At 39.1% G+C, this 14671-nt stretch overlaps 1 protein-coding gene across 4 annotated transcripts in view; it reads right to left on the reverse strand.

Moving 5' to 3' along the window:
- Positions 1-222: 222 nt before the first annotated feature.
- RRP36 (ribosomal RNA processing 36) overlaps positions 223-14671 on the reverse strand; it is a 48033-nt gene continuing 33584 nt past the window's right edge. For all 4 annotated transcript variants that reach the window (XM_025162981.2, XM_007422667.4, XM_007422666.4 and 1 more), the window contains exons 3-8: positions 12669-12807; positions 2057-2123; positions 1648-1752; positions 1489-1563; positions 1203-1320; positions 223-660 (exon numbers count right to left, since the gene is read on the reverse strand). In XM_025162981.2, coding sequence (XP_025018749.2) covers positions 521-660; positions 1203-1320; positions 1489-1563; positions 1648-1752; positions 2057-2123; positions 12669-12807 — 644 coding nt within the window. In that variant the 3' untranslated portion in view covers positions 223-520. The remainder of the gene's footprint in view (positions 661-1202; positions 1321-1488; positions 1564-1647; positions 1753-2056; positions 2124-12668; positions 12808-14671) is intronic.

The raw sequence follows: 14671 nt of genomic DNA on the forward strand, positions 1-14671 counted from the left end.
GTGCTCTGCAAAGAAAACAGCTGGAATCACAATCAAGCAGGACTAATGGGTAGCTGCAGGAAGGCAAGAGTGCTCTCCAGGAAAGCAATTTTGAAAAATGGTGGGTGAATGCCGAGCCTACACATAGTAGAAAAAATAGACTAGAAGGAGGAAGACCAGTTTTGGGAGAAGCAGAGAAGACACATTAGATTGATTGGGACCCATTACACTGTGCTGGGAAGGAAAAGAAAAAAAAAACAACAGCAGAAAATTTAATCCCTAAAAAGATTCATTTTTGAAAGTTTAAGAGGTGCTTGTGAAATTGGAACATAATTTAATTTTGCTAAGCAATCATTTTTTCAGTGGACATAAATTGCTTGGCAGACTATCTTGGACTGTTGGAATGGTTCCTCGCTATTCACAGTCATGGCCTGGCTTAAAGCAGAAGAGGTCATCTTTCTCAGAGTTGCCTGCATAACTGGCAAAGTATGAACCTGTGTGTGGGGTCTTCTCTTTTTTTGGGGGGGGTGGTAGCCAGATATTAGACATCCTTCCTAAAAGGGAGTCTCCTTTTGTCCTTAGCAGCATTCCTTTTCCTCTTCTTGTTTAGGAAGCTCTCCAGCTTCCCACTTTTCTTCAGCTCTTTGTATTTCTCAGCAAGTTCCAATTTGTGCATTTCAGCTGTAGATGTCAAGAAAGGATGTAGGTCTTAATTCAAATCATAAGTGTTCATAACATCCCGAGCAATTATGTTCTATAACTTATGCTTGACTTCCCATTCACTATTTTCACCCGTCAACATAATCTTTCAACATGGTCCCATAAATCATGTGACACAGATATTAGTAACTAGTTGCTATAAAAATAACATTAAAACTCATTTAAGTGCTGGCAGTGGCTATCCTAAACATCATGTAAGCCTAACAAAACCATCCCTCATTCAATAATTTAGAGAATAGTTCAACAATTTAGAGAAAGTAAATGGTCCTGGTGCGGGCATATTAAATGCCACACTCATAGACTGTTTGGAGCAGAAACAGACGCAGCACTCCAGTCCCTCCAATCTTTTTAACAGATGCCAATATGAGCCTTATTCTCCAGTTTCTACAAATCAATTAGCTATCCTGAACAGGTCTCCTAATATTTCCTATTGATGCAGGAAGGGGACTATATCAAGGTCAAGGTCAGGTAGAGCAGCTATTATCCTAGTGGGAAAAGCTTACATTTCTTTAGGAAGAAAGGCTTCTTTCCTTGCTTGGCCAACTCTCTTTGCTGCCTCTTGAATGCCAGGGAATTTTCTCTCTCCTTCTGGCGTCTCCTCTGTGCTTCTTCCTGTTGTGTCTAAGAAGCAAAGAAGGGCAAGAAACAAAGATGTTGCATTTCTCCTCTCCTCACTTTCATTTGCCTCACAGTTTTATGATCGGTGATCTCTATAGCTTTGTGTCTGCCTGTCGCCTGCATCTCAGAAGGGTAAACTGGCTGCTTCAATTCTCTTTGGCACCAACTCACCATTCGCTTAAGGAGCTGCTGCAATTTGTTTTGTTCTTCCACATTTTGGCTTTTCTTCAGTTGTTTCTGAATAACCTGCAAAATAGGAAAGCACTGACTCTCTAGGGATATCTGTTTTCATTCTGAAGGAAGAAACACAGGGCACTGTTACATCATTACCTCTTTTTCCTTCTTCCTCAGATCATTCAAGAAACTGTATGTTTTTTCAAACACTTCTGGTTTATATTCCCCAGAGAGGTCATCAAAACGAGGGTCTCGGGACACCTGTAGAGGAGGAAATGGGATCAAATACTAGCATTTCAGCAATGCCAGAAAATAGTTTTGTGTTCTAGGAAGCCCATGTTTTGTGAGCATAGTACCATTTTGGCCATATTCCCTTCCCTCAGTTCATCTTCTTCAGCATTTTGCTTTTGAAACTAAGAGACTTCTCAAATACTGAAGCCAACTTTATTCTATGCATTTCTTCCAAATAAATTTCAGTGCTCGAATATTCCCGCAGTATTTCTATTGCACTTTCTTTTCTATCCACAAAGATCTCTTTTCTATGTTCAAACACAAGGGTACCTACCTTTTTCTTAACAGGCACTACTTGCCGCAAAAAAGGTACTGGCATTTTGGCTGAAGTTTCCAAAGGCCTGCAGAACAGGAAAAAAAAACACACTTTTTTTTTTTGGTGAAAAAAAGTTTCATGGAATTTTGGATATTTGGTGGCCTGATTCTCAAAACTACTTCTTCTGAATACAATAAATAAATAAGTATCAATGGATGCCACCAGGGCACAGAATATATGTTTATAATTGTTTTTCATGATTCAAACTTCTTCCATTCATTAGGCCTGAGAAGGACTGAAAAACCAAATTATACAGGCTTCTCTAAGAATGTGTTTCACAGAGGCAGCTTTGTACTGACCAGATAAGAATTGTTCTGTTGCTCTGTGGCCTGGTGTAACCTAATAGCCCAGACAGCTTCCTCCAAGCTCACACAGCTGTGCTTTGCAAAGAAGCTTCTAGCTTAGGCAAAGCTGGCACTACTCTGTGACTAATAAAGGAAATCAAACTATATCCTTCAATATGCTTTTAGAACCTGCTGCATGCACAGTACTGAAAGCATGTCTCATCAACTGAGCCTATCTTCTTCACAGAGACCTTTGAAACACTGCCCTATAAGGCATCTAGTCCATGGGGTTGTCAGCTGGAATTTCCTGAATCTTGCATGAAGGAGACCCTCACACAATTCAGTAATATCTCAGAAGATTAAGACCGCAAGACATAAGGCTAACAACCTCTGGCTATATTTTAGCCATTTCCAGGAAGACTGGGTCTTCAAGGTTACTTCTTAAAAGATTGACAAGTCTAATTTTTTGAACCGTGAGCAGTCCTCTTCCTTTCCTGCTGGTCATTATAAGAACTTCACAACCTTAAATATTTCTTGTTTTCTTCTATTCCTTTCATCTTTTCCCCCTTTCTATGATGAACGTTAATTTTTAAGCCTAAAGGCATAAAGTGCCTTGTTTTCTCTTGATCTAGAGACCTTTTCACTAAAGAGCAGGACAAATATGTTTTAAATAAATAAAATGTAGTTATACAGGAAGTATATGCCCAGCACCTTAAAACTAAGAGGAGAAATTAAAGAGAAAAATCCATTAATGCAAGCCTGACTTTAATATTTTACATTTGAGAACAAGAGGCTCACTAGCTTCAGAAGATATTATCTGTTATAGTTATAGTTAAAATTCTGGTAGTAATTCTCTTACAGTAGCTGCATATTCAATCAGTGTGCATTAGTTTTCTAAACTCCTTGCTACATATCAACAGACTATAGAATTTCAGTTGATGAATACTCTTCCTTTTAACCAATTACTGATTAATCACTACATTCAAATGCATGCACACAACCTACCAAAATCTGAAACCTTTTTAGAGATGATAGAGGAAATGCAATCAGTCTGTCTGCTGAATTTTAATTTTACTCTCATTGTCAGAAGGGAAACCATCTTAATTTCTCTTTTTTTATTCATAACACAAGACTATGCTGTCTTGAGAAATAAGGACATGGATCCCTAAATTTTTATCACTGTTGATTAAAATTAGTTTCATCACAAAAATTACATGTGTAAAGTTAAGCATGTGTTCTATACAGTAAATTCTAGTGAGCGTTGCAAATTTACTATAAACTTACAGACCCTACAAACTTACTATGTAGTAAATTCTAGTCACCTTTACTAATCCACAACCCAAACAATGCAATGAATTTCTCTGACAGTTTTTAGGCCCTTGAATGGTACACTGCAAAACTGGCAATGGGATTAGGACTTCACTTAACTTACATTTAGATAAATTTAATTAAATGCAATTAATATGATTTTTCTCCACCTATCTATTTTCTCCTTCTGATATATTAAAAATAGAATTTGGTAATAACTTTTTAATGTCTCTGGATGTCCCACCTAAGTTTTGAGGAGACCAATTGCAGCCCTGAAGCATAAGATTGTGCATCTGTGACTTAAAAGATACTTGGGAGGGGAAAAATGAGTTCACATGACCAATGCACTCCACCAAATCAAATCCCATCTTCCACTGCTTCCTATTAAAGGAAGGCAAAGCAAACTCCTATGCTCTCCTTAGCTGAATGTCTCAGTTGGTTGAAGATACATACTCAGATACTACCGTCCCCTGGAAGCATATACAGACTGTGTATATCTGGCCGTCAGCAAAATCTCCTTGGGCAAGGAAACGGGGACTGAAGCAAGGGATAATTTCAACTCCATTATTTTCCTACAGGGACAGGTTCTGTAGACACCAGATTCCTTCTTAGTCTTGCCCTACTGTTTTAGGTTCCATTGCATTCACATACTGTATTCTTCAGTTGTTCTGCTAATATATATAATAATAGCTTATAAATATGAAAATTGAAGAAAATATTTTACTTCTATTGGCATAGGTGGATTCTAATAGCCTGATTGTATTTCAGTGATTCCAATCTGTATGGCAAATTAATTTATACAATCAGTGTATTGAACAGAAAAAAACACTAATAAAAAGCATTCAGACTGTGCATCTAATTACATGCTTTTATCATTCCTTTTTCTTTTTACCTGCATTGATTATCTCTTGAGAAGATTTCATTTTTCTCAGAAGTGAAGGGCAAAGACTGTAACTCATTATGGGGGCACTGCTCAATACTGCCAAGGGATGAAAATTTCAAACAGAAGCGACTCCTCTGATTGAAGTTTGCATTTTTATGTTTAGGGAGAGATTTCCTTTTTAATGTGGTTCCCTAGCCTACATGTTTAGATCAGAATTTATATTAAGTAATTATTTATTTTTTTGCAGCAAGAATTACACTGAAGTCTTTGAATGACACAATTTATATAAACTGCAATATTTCCCGTCAAGATTCAAGACAGGTAAATGTGACTTCCATACATTTAGGAGAAAAGCTTTTGCACTGATAAAATGTTTGCAGCACCTGCTGCCAAATCCTTAAAGAAAGCAGAACTTCTGTACTTGCACAGTCCCAGGAAAATATGCATTTGTGTAAAGGAGGTATCTTAATGCTTTAGTACGATATTAAGTCGTAGAGGATAGCAGTACATTGGACTTAATGTGAAAATCCATTCTTAACAGCAGAGACTGGGCATCCTCTAGGGAGGGTTTTTTCAAACTGAGTTCCACGGAATCCTAAGGTTCCATAAGAATTTGAATGGGTTCCCGGAGGGACTAGGAGGGAAAAAAACCTCTCAAACTCACTGATGTTGGACACACACTCAAACAGCTGCTCTTTTCCTCTCACTGGCTGCATGTCATCAGTGTTCACCATCACCATCATTCACAAGTGGTCTGTGAAGGAGGTTCTGGCTGCCTTCCTTCACTACCATTCGAGTCTTCTCTCTTCCCACATGCACAAGCAAAAAACTGAACTTCTTGCCTGCCTCCAAACTCCAACAAACATTTTCCCCACCAGCCCATGTTTTCTAAAGGGCAGCTGAAAGCAGAGAGAGCTAAAATCCAGGAGTTTCTAACTTGCTTAGCTACACAAGAGCAATTTTGGTGAGTTCCTCCCTCTTCACTTTCCATTTTGCAGACCATATTTGTGCGTAAGCATATGTGTGTCTGCAAGAGGCCTGCTTAATCATCAAGCTGGCATCCTGTGCACATCTGAGCTGTATGGGAATTAATGAAGACACTTAGGATTGCACTTCTTGGCTGCAGTCTATGTGTGCCTTGAATCCTTTTGGAGTGGGACTTACTCCAGAGCAAACATATAAGAATTATGTTTGCAAAGGCTGGCAGGCAAGGGGAAGATGGATGTTTAAGTGGCTTCAGCCAGACATTCATAATGGAAAAAATCCATGCCGTAAACACCCATCCTAGATACTGGATGAGCCAGTTTGGTGCAGTGGCTAAAGTGCTGGGCTAGAAACCAGGAGTCTATGAGTTCTAGTCCTCCCTTAAGCATGAAAGCCAGCTGGGTGACTTTGAGCCAGTCACTCTCTCTCATCACAACTCACTTTACAAGGTGGTTGTTGTGGGAAAATAGGAGGCAGGAGCATTAGGTTTGTACACTGCCTTGAGTTGATAAAAAATAATGATGGGAAAACAAATAAATAAATATTTATCCTTCACTATATTTAATACATTATTTTTATTTTGAGTTTTTTGAGTAGGCCTAATAAACCTTTTTCCCGATATGGATCATTGGTTACAGACTGGTAGAATTGCAGGTAGTATAGAAAAAGGTGAAAACAGAAAAAGCAAAACAAATGCAAAGGTTGCTGGTGTTGCTTCTTCTTATGGCACAAATTTTGAAATTAAGCTGAAGCACAAGTAAGAAACAGAAAACATTGGTTTTACATGAACAGATAAGGAAGGTGAACCAAATAAACTGTCTACTAAATGAGAACAAGTATTGGGTAATAATAGTATGAATTCTGCAAAATTACGAAGACAGCTGGAAACCAAACATCCAACCTAAAAGATAAAAGTCCTGAGTATTTCAAAAGAAAATGGATTGAACTCCGTGAAAAGAAAACAGCATTTCATACATTTTTGAATAACAAGAAAAATATCCAAAGCACTGATTTGTTTGGTTAAAACATTAACTTTCCAAATATTTGTGAAATTCAAGTTTTATTTTTTTGTAACAGCAAATGTTAATTTTGCATTTTACAATAAATGCTTTACTTTTCATTTTATTGCCAATTTTCTATCACTAGTGCCTTGCCTCTTGATTAGAGGTTCTGGGTGTCATTTTTTTTTTTTTAACTTAACATGTTCTGGGGCCTGAAAAAGTTTGAAAACCCCTGTTCTAGTGGATATCTCCTTCCCACTTGCTCCAGAGGAAGGGCTTAGATTAGATTCAGTGTTGCTTTCTGTAGTGGGGAATAGCTCAAGCCATAAAGAGAACTCAAAGATATATGAAAAGGTATAAATAAGAGAATTATCTGTGAACCATACATGATTTGCCAAAGGGATCTGCCCCCCCCCTTTTAAAATAATAATGGGTGGGCTGGATACCCTGTCTCTGTTATAAAAATAGATCTTCATGGTAAGTCTGATGTATTCTTTTTCTACCAAGACATCCTATAATAGGACATGCTAAAGTTATCCATGAAGATGGACTGTAGATCTAAGTGGGTACCAATTCTTCTTAAGAATCATTTTCTTCAGCACCTTCCTGCTGAAGGATGTTTGGCTGAGGAATAAGAGTTCAGCTTTAGTATTAATGAAGAAAGACACAGCTAACTACTATATATGGCAGCTCTACAGATGTCTCCTAGGAGAGTTTTAGTATCAAAGACAGCAAAGTGGCTGTGCTTTTGGTGGAACGGGCCATAACTCCCTGTTGGACAGGCTTATTCTGTGTCTCATAGGCAAGTCTGATGCATGCCTTAATCCATCTGGAAATGATGGTGAGACTTTGCAGCCCAGGTTAAGTTGTCAGAAAGCTAGTAGAAAGTTGTCTAAGGTTCTGAACTCCTTTCCTTCTAGGTATATCCTGCTGGTTCATCTGTTGTCTACCTTGTGCCACTCTTTCCCTGTTTGGGTTTTTGGGTTGAGGCAAATGAAAGGGAGGACCATTGCCTGGCCTTGGTGGAAAAATAATTCACCTTAGGCAAAAGGTTGGGTTTAGATGCAGAGTGATGATGCCTGGGTAGTTGATGCAGAATTTTTCTTGGCAGTAAGTACTTTGCACAGGAGTTCAAACGGGGCTTAGGTTAGAGCTTGAGGCACTAATTGGAAGTCCTATGATGGATACCGGTGAATGGTTAATGGTCTTATCAGGAAGTCCCTCTTAGGAATTTCTTGCTATCAGGATTTTGGTTCTCAAGTCCTATCACTGAAAAGAAGGCTGTCTGTGGAGACTGCTTGAAATAATCCCTTGTCAAGGCCCACCTGTCTGAAGGCCAGGACTTTGGTAATAAAGGCTGATGTTGGTGGGTTGTAACTGATGAGAGAAATGCATGTAACTCCCTGGTTAGGGTCTCCATGAGGGAACTCCACAGCTTCATTGGGTTTGCAACACATCTGTGGGATCTTTAGACTGTTAGATTCTGAGGGTGAGATGCATCCACTGGAAAGGACAAAAGTGCTTTGTTGCCCATGGTACTAAGTCTATGCAGGTGATCATCTAGCTCTCTACTGCCAAAAAAACATGAGATCCAGATGGCCTGGTCTGAAGAACTGATACAGCTAGATAGTGGATGATCTCTTTTTTCTCTTTTGCAGGGAGATTAAGCCTTTTTCAGCTTGTTGTCCAGAATAGTGACTAGATGGTGTAGTTCAGATGCTGACTGAAGCACGCTCTAGTCTGTTGATCAAAAAGTTCAGCTCCTTGAGTGTTTGCATGAGGATCTGGACATTGTTTGACTAATCAATGATAATTTGATCAGCAGATTATGGAGGTAAGAATATATGTGTATTTCCAGGGATCTGGCCTATAACAGTCACCATCATCTTTGTGAATAGTCTGAAACAAGCTGAATGGAAAGGCCTTGAAAAGATAATGGGTGTCCTAATATTTGAATCTCAGGAACATGCTGTGGGATGGGTTGATTCTGTATGTGTAGGTAAGTCCAGAGCATCTTTTTCTGGAAACACTCTGCAATTTATCTCAGGGTTTCCATCTGGAACTTGTGGTATTTTATGTGGCAGTTCACTTACTTTAGGCCCAGAATCTTGTGCTATTCTATGTTTCTCTTGCAGATAAATAAACCTTTAAAGTTAGATGGCATTTGGTCCCTTTGCTGACCTGGAAGATGGGGTGAGGTAATTTGAGGGCTGGTGAATTCTATGGTGTAGCCCTCTTTAAGATCCATGCATTTCATGTGATATGAGTCTACTGATGAGTGAATTCCATTAGTCTCCCACACATATGGAGGCTTACATGATTGTCTGTACCTCCTATTTTGTAATGGGAAAAGGTGTCCCCCCAGCATTGGGGTTAAGACTGTTGTAACTTGTTTGGGAAACTGTCCACCAGGATGATCTGTATTCCTTGTGGCTCAATTATTTTTCTTGGGCACTGTAAGGTTGAAATAAATGTTTGGTGTAGACTGGTTCCTGCTGTTTTTGGCTTCATACTTTTTGTTGGTTAGGAGCACAGCCTTCTTTTAATTGTCTGAATTAGGACATTATCTTGGGCCTGTCTGAATAGTTTGCCACCCTTGAATGGGTCTGATATGAAGACTGATTTTAATTTAGAGTGTTTTCCAGTTCATCAGCTACAGCTGTCTTAAACTGTTATGTTAGCTATAGTGCCTTTGGCTGAGAACCGAACACTGTTCCTGCTAGCATCTGCCATGAAGGCAGAGACTTGGCTAGCTTGTTCATGCCCTATCTTCTGGAGAGATGAGTTGGGATAGCTGTTTGCCCCATAAGATTGATGCCTTAGTGAAGATGAACATGGCAAGGAAAGCCCTTATTGGTACAGCTGAAACCTTGTGTGCACTTCACTGCAGAATCCCCAATCCCCTGTCTCCAGGGATTGCCTGGGAGTGTCTTCCCTGTCTTTATTCACTATGGCTCCCAGGACCAGAGTTGCCATATGAGTATCCACTAAGAAGTCTTAAGCAGGTCTAGGGCTACCTATGAGAAGGTGTTGAGCTTGGAGATTGAAGAATTTCCATTCCTACACTGCCCTGAGAAGCTTCCATTCCGTTTTGAGGATTTTGTTAAAGGTGTCAGGGAATGGAAGGCATAAGGCATAAGATAAGACTTAATAGCTACTGGGATACCACTGTTACCAACAGGCCCAACAGGGCATTTGTAGGGCTCAGGCATTCCTTCAGTCCTAGAGTTTTGCAGACTTTCCTAAGCAACTGGGGGAATTCTGCTTTATGGAAAAGCTTAATGGATTTGGGAATTGGTTTCTGGTCTTTTTCCTCATCCAGGGACAAATCCCCATCCTTCCTATCTGACTGGTCTTAAAAGGAAGTATCTGAGCCATATGTAACGTGTACTCTGCACCTTAGGAGTATGTGTTCCTTGTTTGCTTAGTGGCTTGATTCTTCCCCCTGTGATGGTGGCCTGAATCTGAACCCCAGTTGCAAGTATCAAGTAGCTGCTAATCTGACAATCATAGTCTCCTGAGAAGAGAATGGTAATGAGACAAGAGGACACATAAATGTACCATCTGAGGCTAGCCAGTTGGCTCAGTCCCAGCCACAAGAGAGGTCCATGACCCTGCTGGGCTTATTGTCCTTAGTCTAGGTCTGTGTAGAAGATCCAAAAGAAAAAAAGGGAGATCCACCTAGATTGAGGGAGTCCTTGGCAGAGTAAATGGGCTTTCACACTTTGGAGCAGGACAAGGTCAGAACTGGGGACTGGGCTATTTTTTCTTGTTCGGAGCAATGTTATATCTAATCTAAGTCCTGCCTCTGGAGCAAGTGAGGAGAAACTCACTACAGGATGCCCTGCCTCTACTGAAAGACTACTAAAAGAAATTCCATGTTGAAATCTAAAAATGGATAAGATAGAACTGATGAAGTATAAGATCACATCACCTTGGATAGATTTATGTGGATTGATGCCTGGCTTCAGAGCCATGAACAAAGGCTAATGATGCATAGCAAATAAGCCGAGCTTTGGGGAGATTTCAAAGAGGGACCAAGTGATCCATTTTCATTTTTGTCTGCTTTAATGTCTAAATTACTCATCACATTAACAACATTTACAAAATGCACCAAAGCATGAGGAGCTGTGAATACAATAGAGGCAAACTAGCCATATAAGGAAAATCAGAGCTGCTCAGAAACAAGAAATTTGTTAGATCAGGTTGGAAAAAGGCAGTAAAAGCAGACTGCCAGATGGATACTTAGTCTTTTAGAACTTCATAGGTTCCACCCAGCTGAGAAAACCAACCACCATCCTTGTACACTCCTTTCTAGGCTGAATGCATTCCACTTGCATAGCTCTGAGCAGTACAGTACTGTGCAAAAGTTTTAGGCAGGTGTGAAAAAATGCTGTAAAGTAAGAATACTTTCAAAAATATATATTGTAATTGTTTATGTTTATCAATTTACAAAATGCAAAGTGAGCAAACAGAAGAGAAATCCAAATCAAATCAATATTTGGTGTAACTACCCTTTGGCTTCAAACCAGCATCAATTCTTATACTTCCACACTTTGTACACTTGCACAACGTCAGGGATCTTGTAGGATTAGAGTCAGGTGTATGATTAACCAATTATACCAAGCAGGTGCTAATGATCAGCAATTTCATATGTAGGTTGAAACACAGTCATTAACTGAAACAGAAATAACTGTGTAGGAGGCTTAAAACTGGCTGAGGAACAGCCAAACTCTGCTACTAAGGTGAGGTTGGGGAAGACAGTTTCATATCACAGGTCATACACCATGGCAAGACTGAGCACAGCAACAAGACACAAGGTAGTTATACTGCATCAGCAAGGTCTCTCCCAGGGAAAAATTTCAAAGCAGACAGGGGTTTCAAGATGTGCTGTTCAAGCTCTTTTGAAGGAGCACAAAGAAACGGGCAATGTTGAGGGCCATAGACGCAGTGGTCAGCCAAGGAAACTTAATGCAGCGGATGGAAGACACATCATGCTTACTTCCCTTTGACATCGGAAGATGTCCAGCAGTGCCATCAGCACAGAACTGGCGGAAACCAGTGGGACCCAGGTATACCCATCTACTGTCTGGAGATGTCTGGCCAGAAGTGGTCTTCATGGAAGAACTGCAGCCAAAAAGCCATACCTCCAATGTGGAAACAAGGCTAAGCGACTCAACTATGCACAAAAGCATAGGAACTGGGGTGCAGAAAAATGGCAGCAGGTGCTCTGGACTGCTGAGTCAAAATTTGAAATATTTGGCTGTAGCAGGAGGCAGTTTGTTCGCCGAAGGGCTGGAGAGCGGTACAAGAATGAGTGTCTCCAGGCAACAGTGAAGCATGGTGGAGGTTCCTTGCAAGTTTGGGGCTGCATTTCTGCAAATGGAGTTGGAGATTTGGTCAGGATCAGTGGTTTCCTCAATGCTGAGAAATACAGGCAGGTACTTATCCATCATGCCATACTATCAAGGAGGCATGTGATTGGCCCCAAATTTATTCTGCAGCAGGACAACGACCCCAAACATACAGCCAATGTCATTAAGAACTATCTTCAGCGAAAGAAGAACAAGGAGTCCTGGAAGTGATGGTTTGGCACTACAGAGCCCTGATCTCAACATCATTGAGTCTGTCTGAGATTACATGAAGATTCAGAAGGATTTGAGGCAGCCTGCATCCACAGAAGATCTGTGGTTAGTTCTCCAATATGTTTGGAACAACCTACCTGCCGAGTTCCTTCAAAAACTGTGTGCAAGTGTACCTAGAAGAATTTATGCTGTTTTGAAGGCAAAGGGTGGTCACACCAAATATTGATTTGATTTGGATTTCTCTTCTGTTCGCTCACTTTGCATTTTGTAAATTGATAAACATAAACAATTACAATATATATTTTTGAAAGCATTCTTACTTTACAGCATTTTTTCACACTGCCTAAAACTTTTGCACAGTACTGTACATTTAAAATTCCTAAGCTCTGCACTAAGCAGAAACATGATATACAATGCAATCCCAAGTATGTTCAACACAGCTTAGGCTCAAGTCAGCATGTACAGTATTATAGACTTCACAGTAAAGAGGAGACTTTGGAGATACATAGTCGAAATTGCGTTTACCTGTTTTTGCTCAAACACTGCCTCTTCTTTGTTTTTGTGACATCTGGTGCTCTTTTCTTAGATGTCATCTGCTGATAAGCCTTCATCCCAACTTGGTTCCTCATTTGTAACAGTTCCTCAAAAGACATTGAAGACAATTCTGGAGGAAAAGGAAAAAGAAAAGAAAACACAAAGATATGCAGACATAAATCAAAGTATCTGAATATTTATATCAGTCTTCTGCAACCAAAGCATTCTCAGATGTATTGATTTAACATATAGAATTTTCAGCATTGACCATGCACCCTAGGATACTCAAGTTGAGGAGGCTGATTGACATATTTAGTTATTTATTTTCTAAATTTCTACCTCCCTGCAATCCAGAGACTCTCAGCAGCTTATGTAACCCCATCTACACAAAAACTACAAGCAATAAAAACAGAAAATAAAGATGGCTTGATAAAATCAGGAGAAGCAGACATATGTTGAATGTGCAATTCCTTAATAGAAAAATTGTCTCTTCCATGTTCTCTAGATACATAAGTACACAGTGATCACTCAAGTGGTTATGACAAACACCAGGAAAATCCTCCCTTTCTCTTTTGTTTTCCACCAGTGATCTCTCTCTATTGTCCTATCCATACAATATACACAAAATGTCTGGTTCTACAGTTTCTTTAAAATACAAGCTGATTGTCTACTATTCTCTGTCATATGGCTGGGAAATGCAAACAAGATTACATCTATGCACAAGGCCTATCAGAGGGATCTTTTCCATTCAAGTCAGAGCTAGATGAGCAGTTCTATCCACAGTTGTAATATTTATACAAGATAGCATCGTAAGAGCTTGTGTCGTCTGAATAAAACCGATCTTGTGCCCTGATTAGAGAGCTCACTCCATAACTATATTTGCTTACCTTCATACAAAACCTATTATATCAAAAAGTATTTCCCTGGCTACTATGATTTCCCTCCAGCACCCTTGGAAGCAAGTAGTGACTAGAAATCAGCAGGAAACTGGATCACAGACTCAAGGCAGATTTTTCTTTAAAATTAGACAAGTGAATCATTTAAAAAAAAAATTAAGTATGTGATGTTTGGCCCTTAGATGCCAAATCAAGTATATTCTGTTCACCTGGTCTTTTAATTACTTTTAAAGTGTTCCTTTTTAAAGGTTTTTTAAAAAATTATTTTACACATTTTAAGCCTTCTCTATGATTTGTCTTAATGGCAACAATAATTTATACTATTGTTTATGGGATTATAACTTGCCTTGAAGATTAAAATAATGAAAAAGCTTTCTCTCAAACAAACACATTGTTTATGTAGTGGTGTTTCAGAAGAAAAATATATCTTACTTTTCCTAAGCTAATTCTAATGCTTGTGATTACTATTATGGCACCAATTAGATATGTCAAACAACTGTATTTACTACAGAACGTTGGTTAACTCCTCTTTTAGACAAAGCAAAAAAGAGCTGATTAAGGTAGCACACCATTTCTAATTATAGTGGGAACCATTCATATATCTTGATACAATACACAGAAGTGGCAAAATGTTTAAATATTTTTCTGGGTTTCCTACCTTGAGCAAAGAGTTGGATTTGATGGTCTATCTACTCTACCTCCATTCCTGAGTGAAGTTTTAACTCATATTTTCCAACTTTTCTGTTTATTTACAGAAACAGAAATACAGGATCATGTATATATTTTGCTGAAATCAACAACTAGGGCTGATGATATATTTTGGATATAAGAATAAAGATGAATTACAATGAATAAGACCACTGTCTGTTTTGCCAAATGCTATTTATATAAACAGGCAGATTTTTGTAGAATCAAAGTAAATTTATTTTCCGCCTCTTGCCATTCAAGATTATTTTGTTAACTAAAAAGCCAATTTGTGATCTTCCTGTATGTAAAAATGCTGCTTCCTACAGTGGGGCAAAAAAGTATTTAGTCAGCCACCAATTGTGTAAGTTCTCCCACTTAAAAAGATGAGAGAGGCCTGTAATTTTCATCATA

The sequence above is a fragment of the Python bivittatus genome, unplaced genomic scaffold, assembly GCF_059951505.1.
Source record: "Python bivittatus isolate LINGU-HERP-01145 unplaced genomic scaffold, Pbiv_v1 ctg000020_np1212, whole genome shotgun sequence".
NCBI lineage: Eukaryota > Metazoa > Chordata > Lepidosauria > Squamata > Pythonidae > Python > Python bivittatus.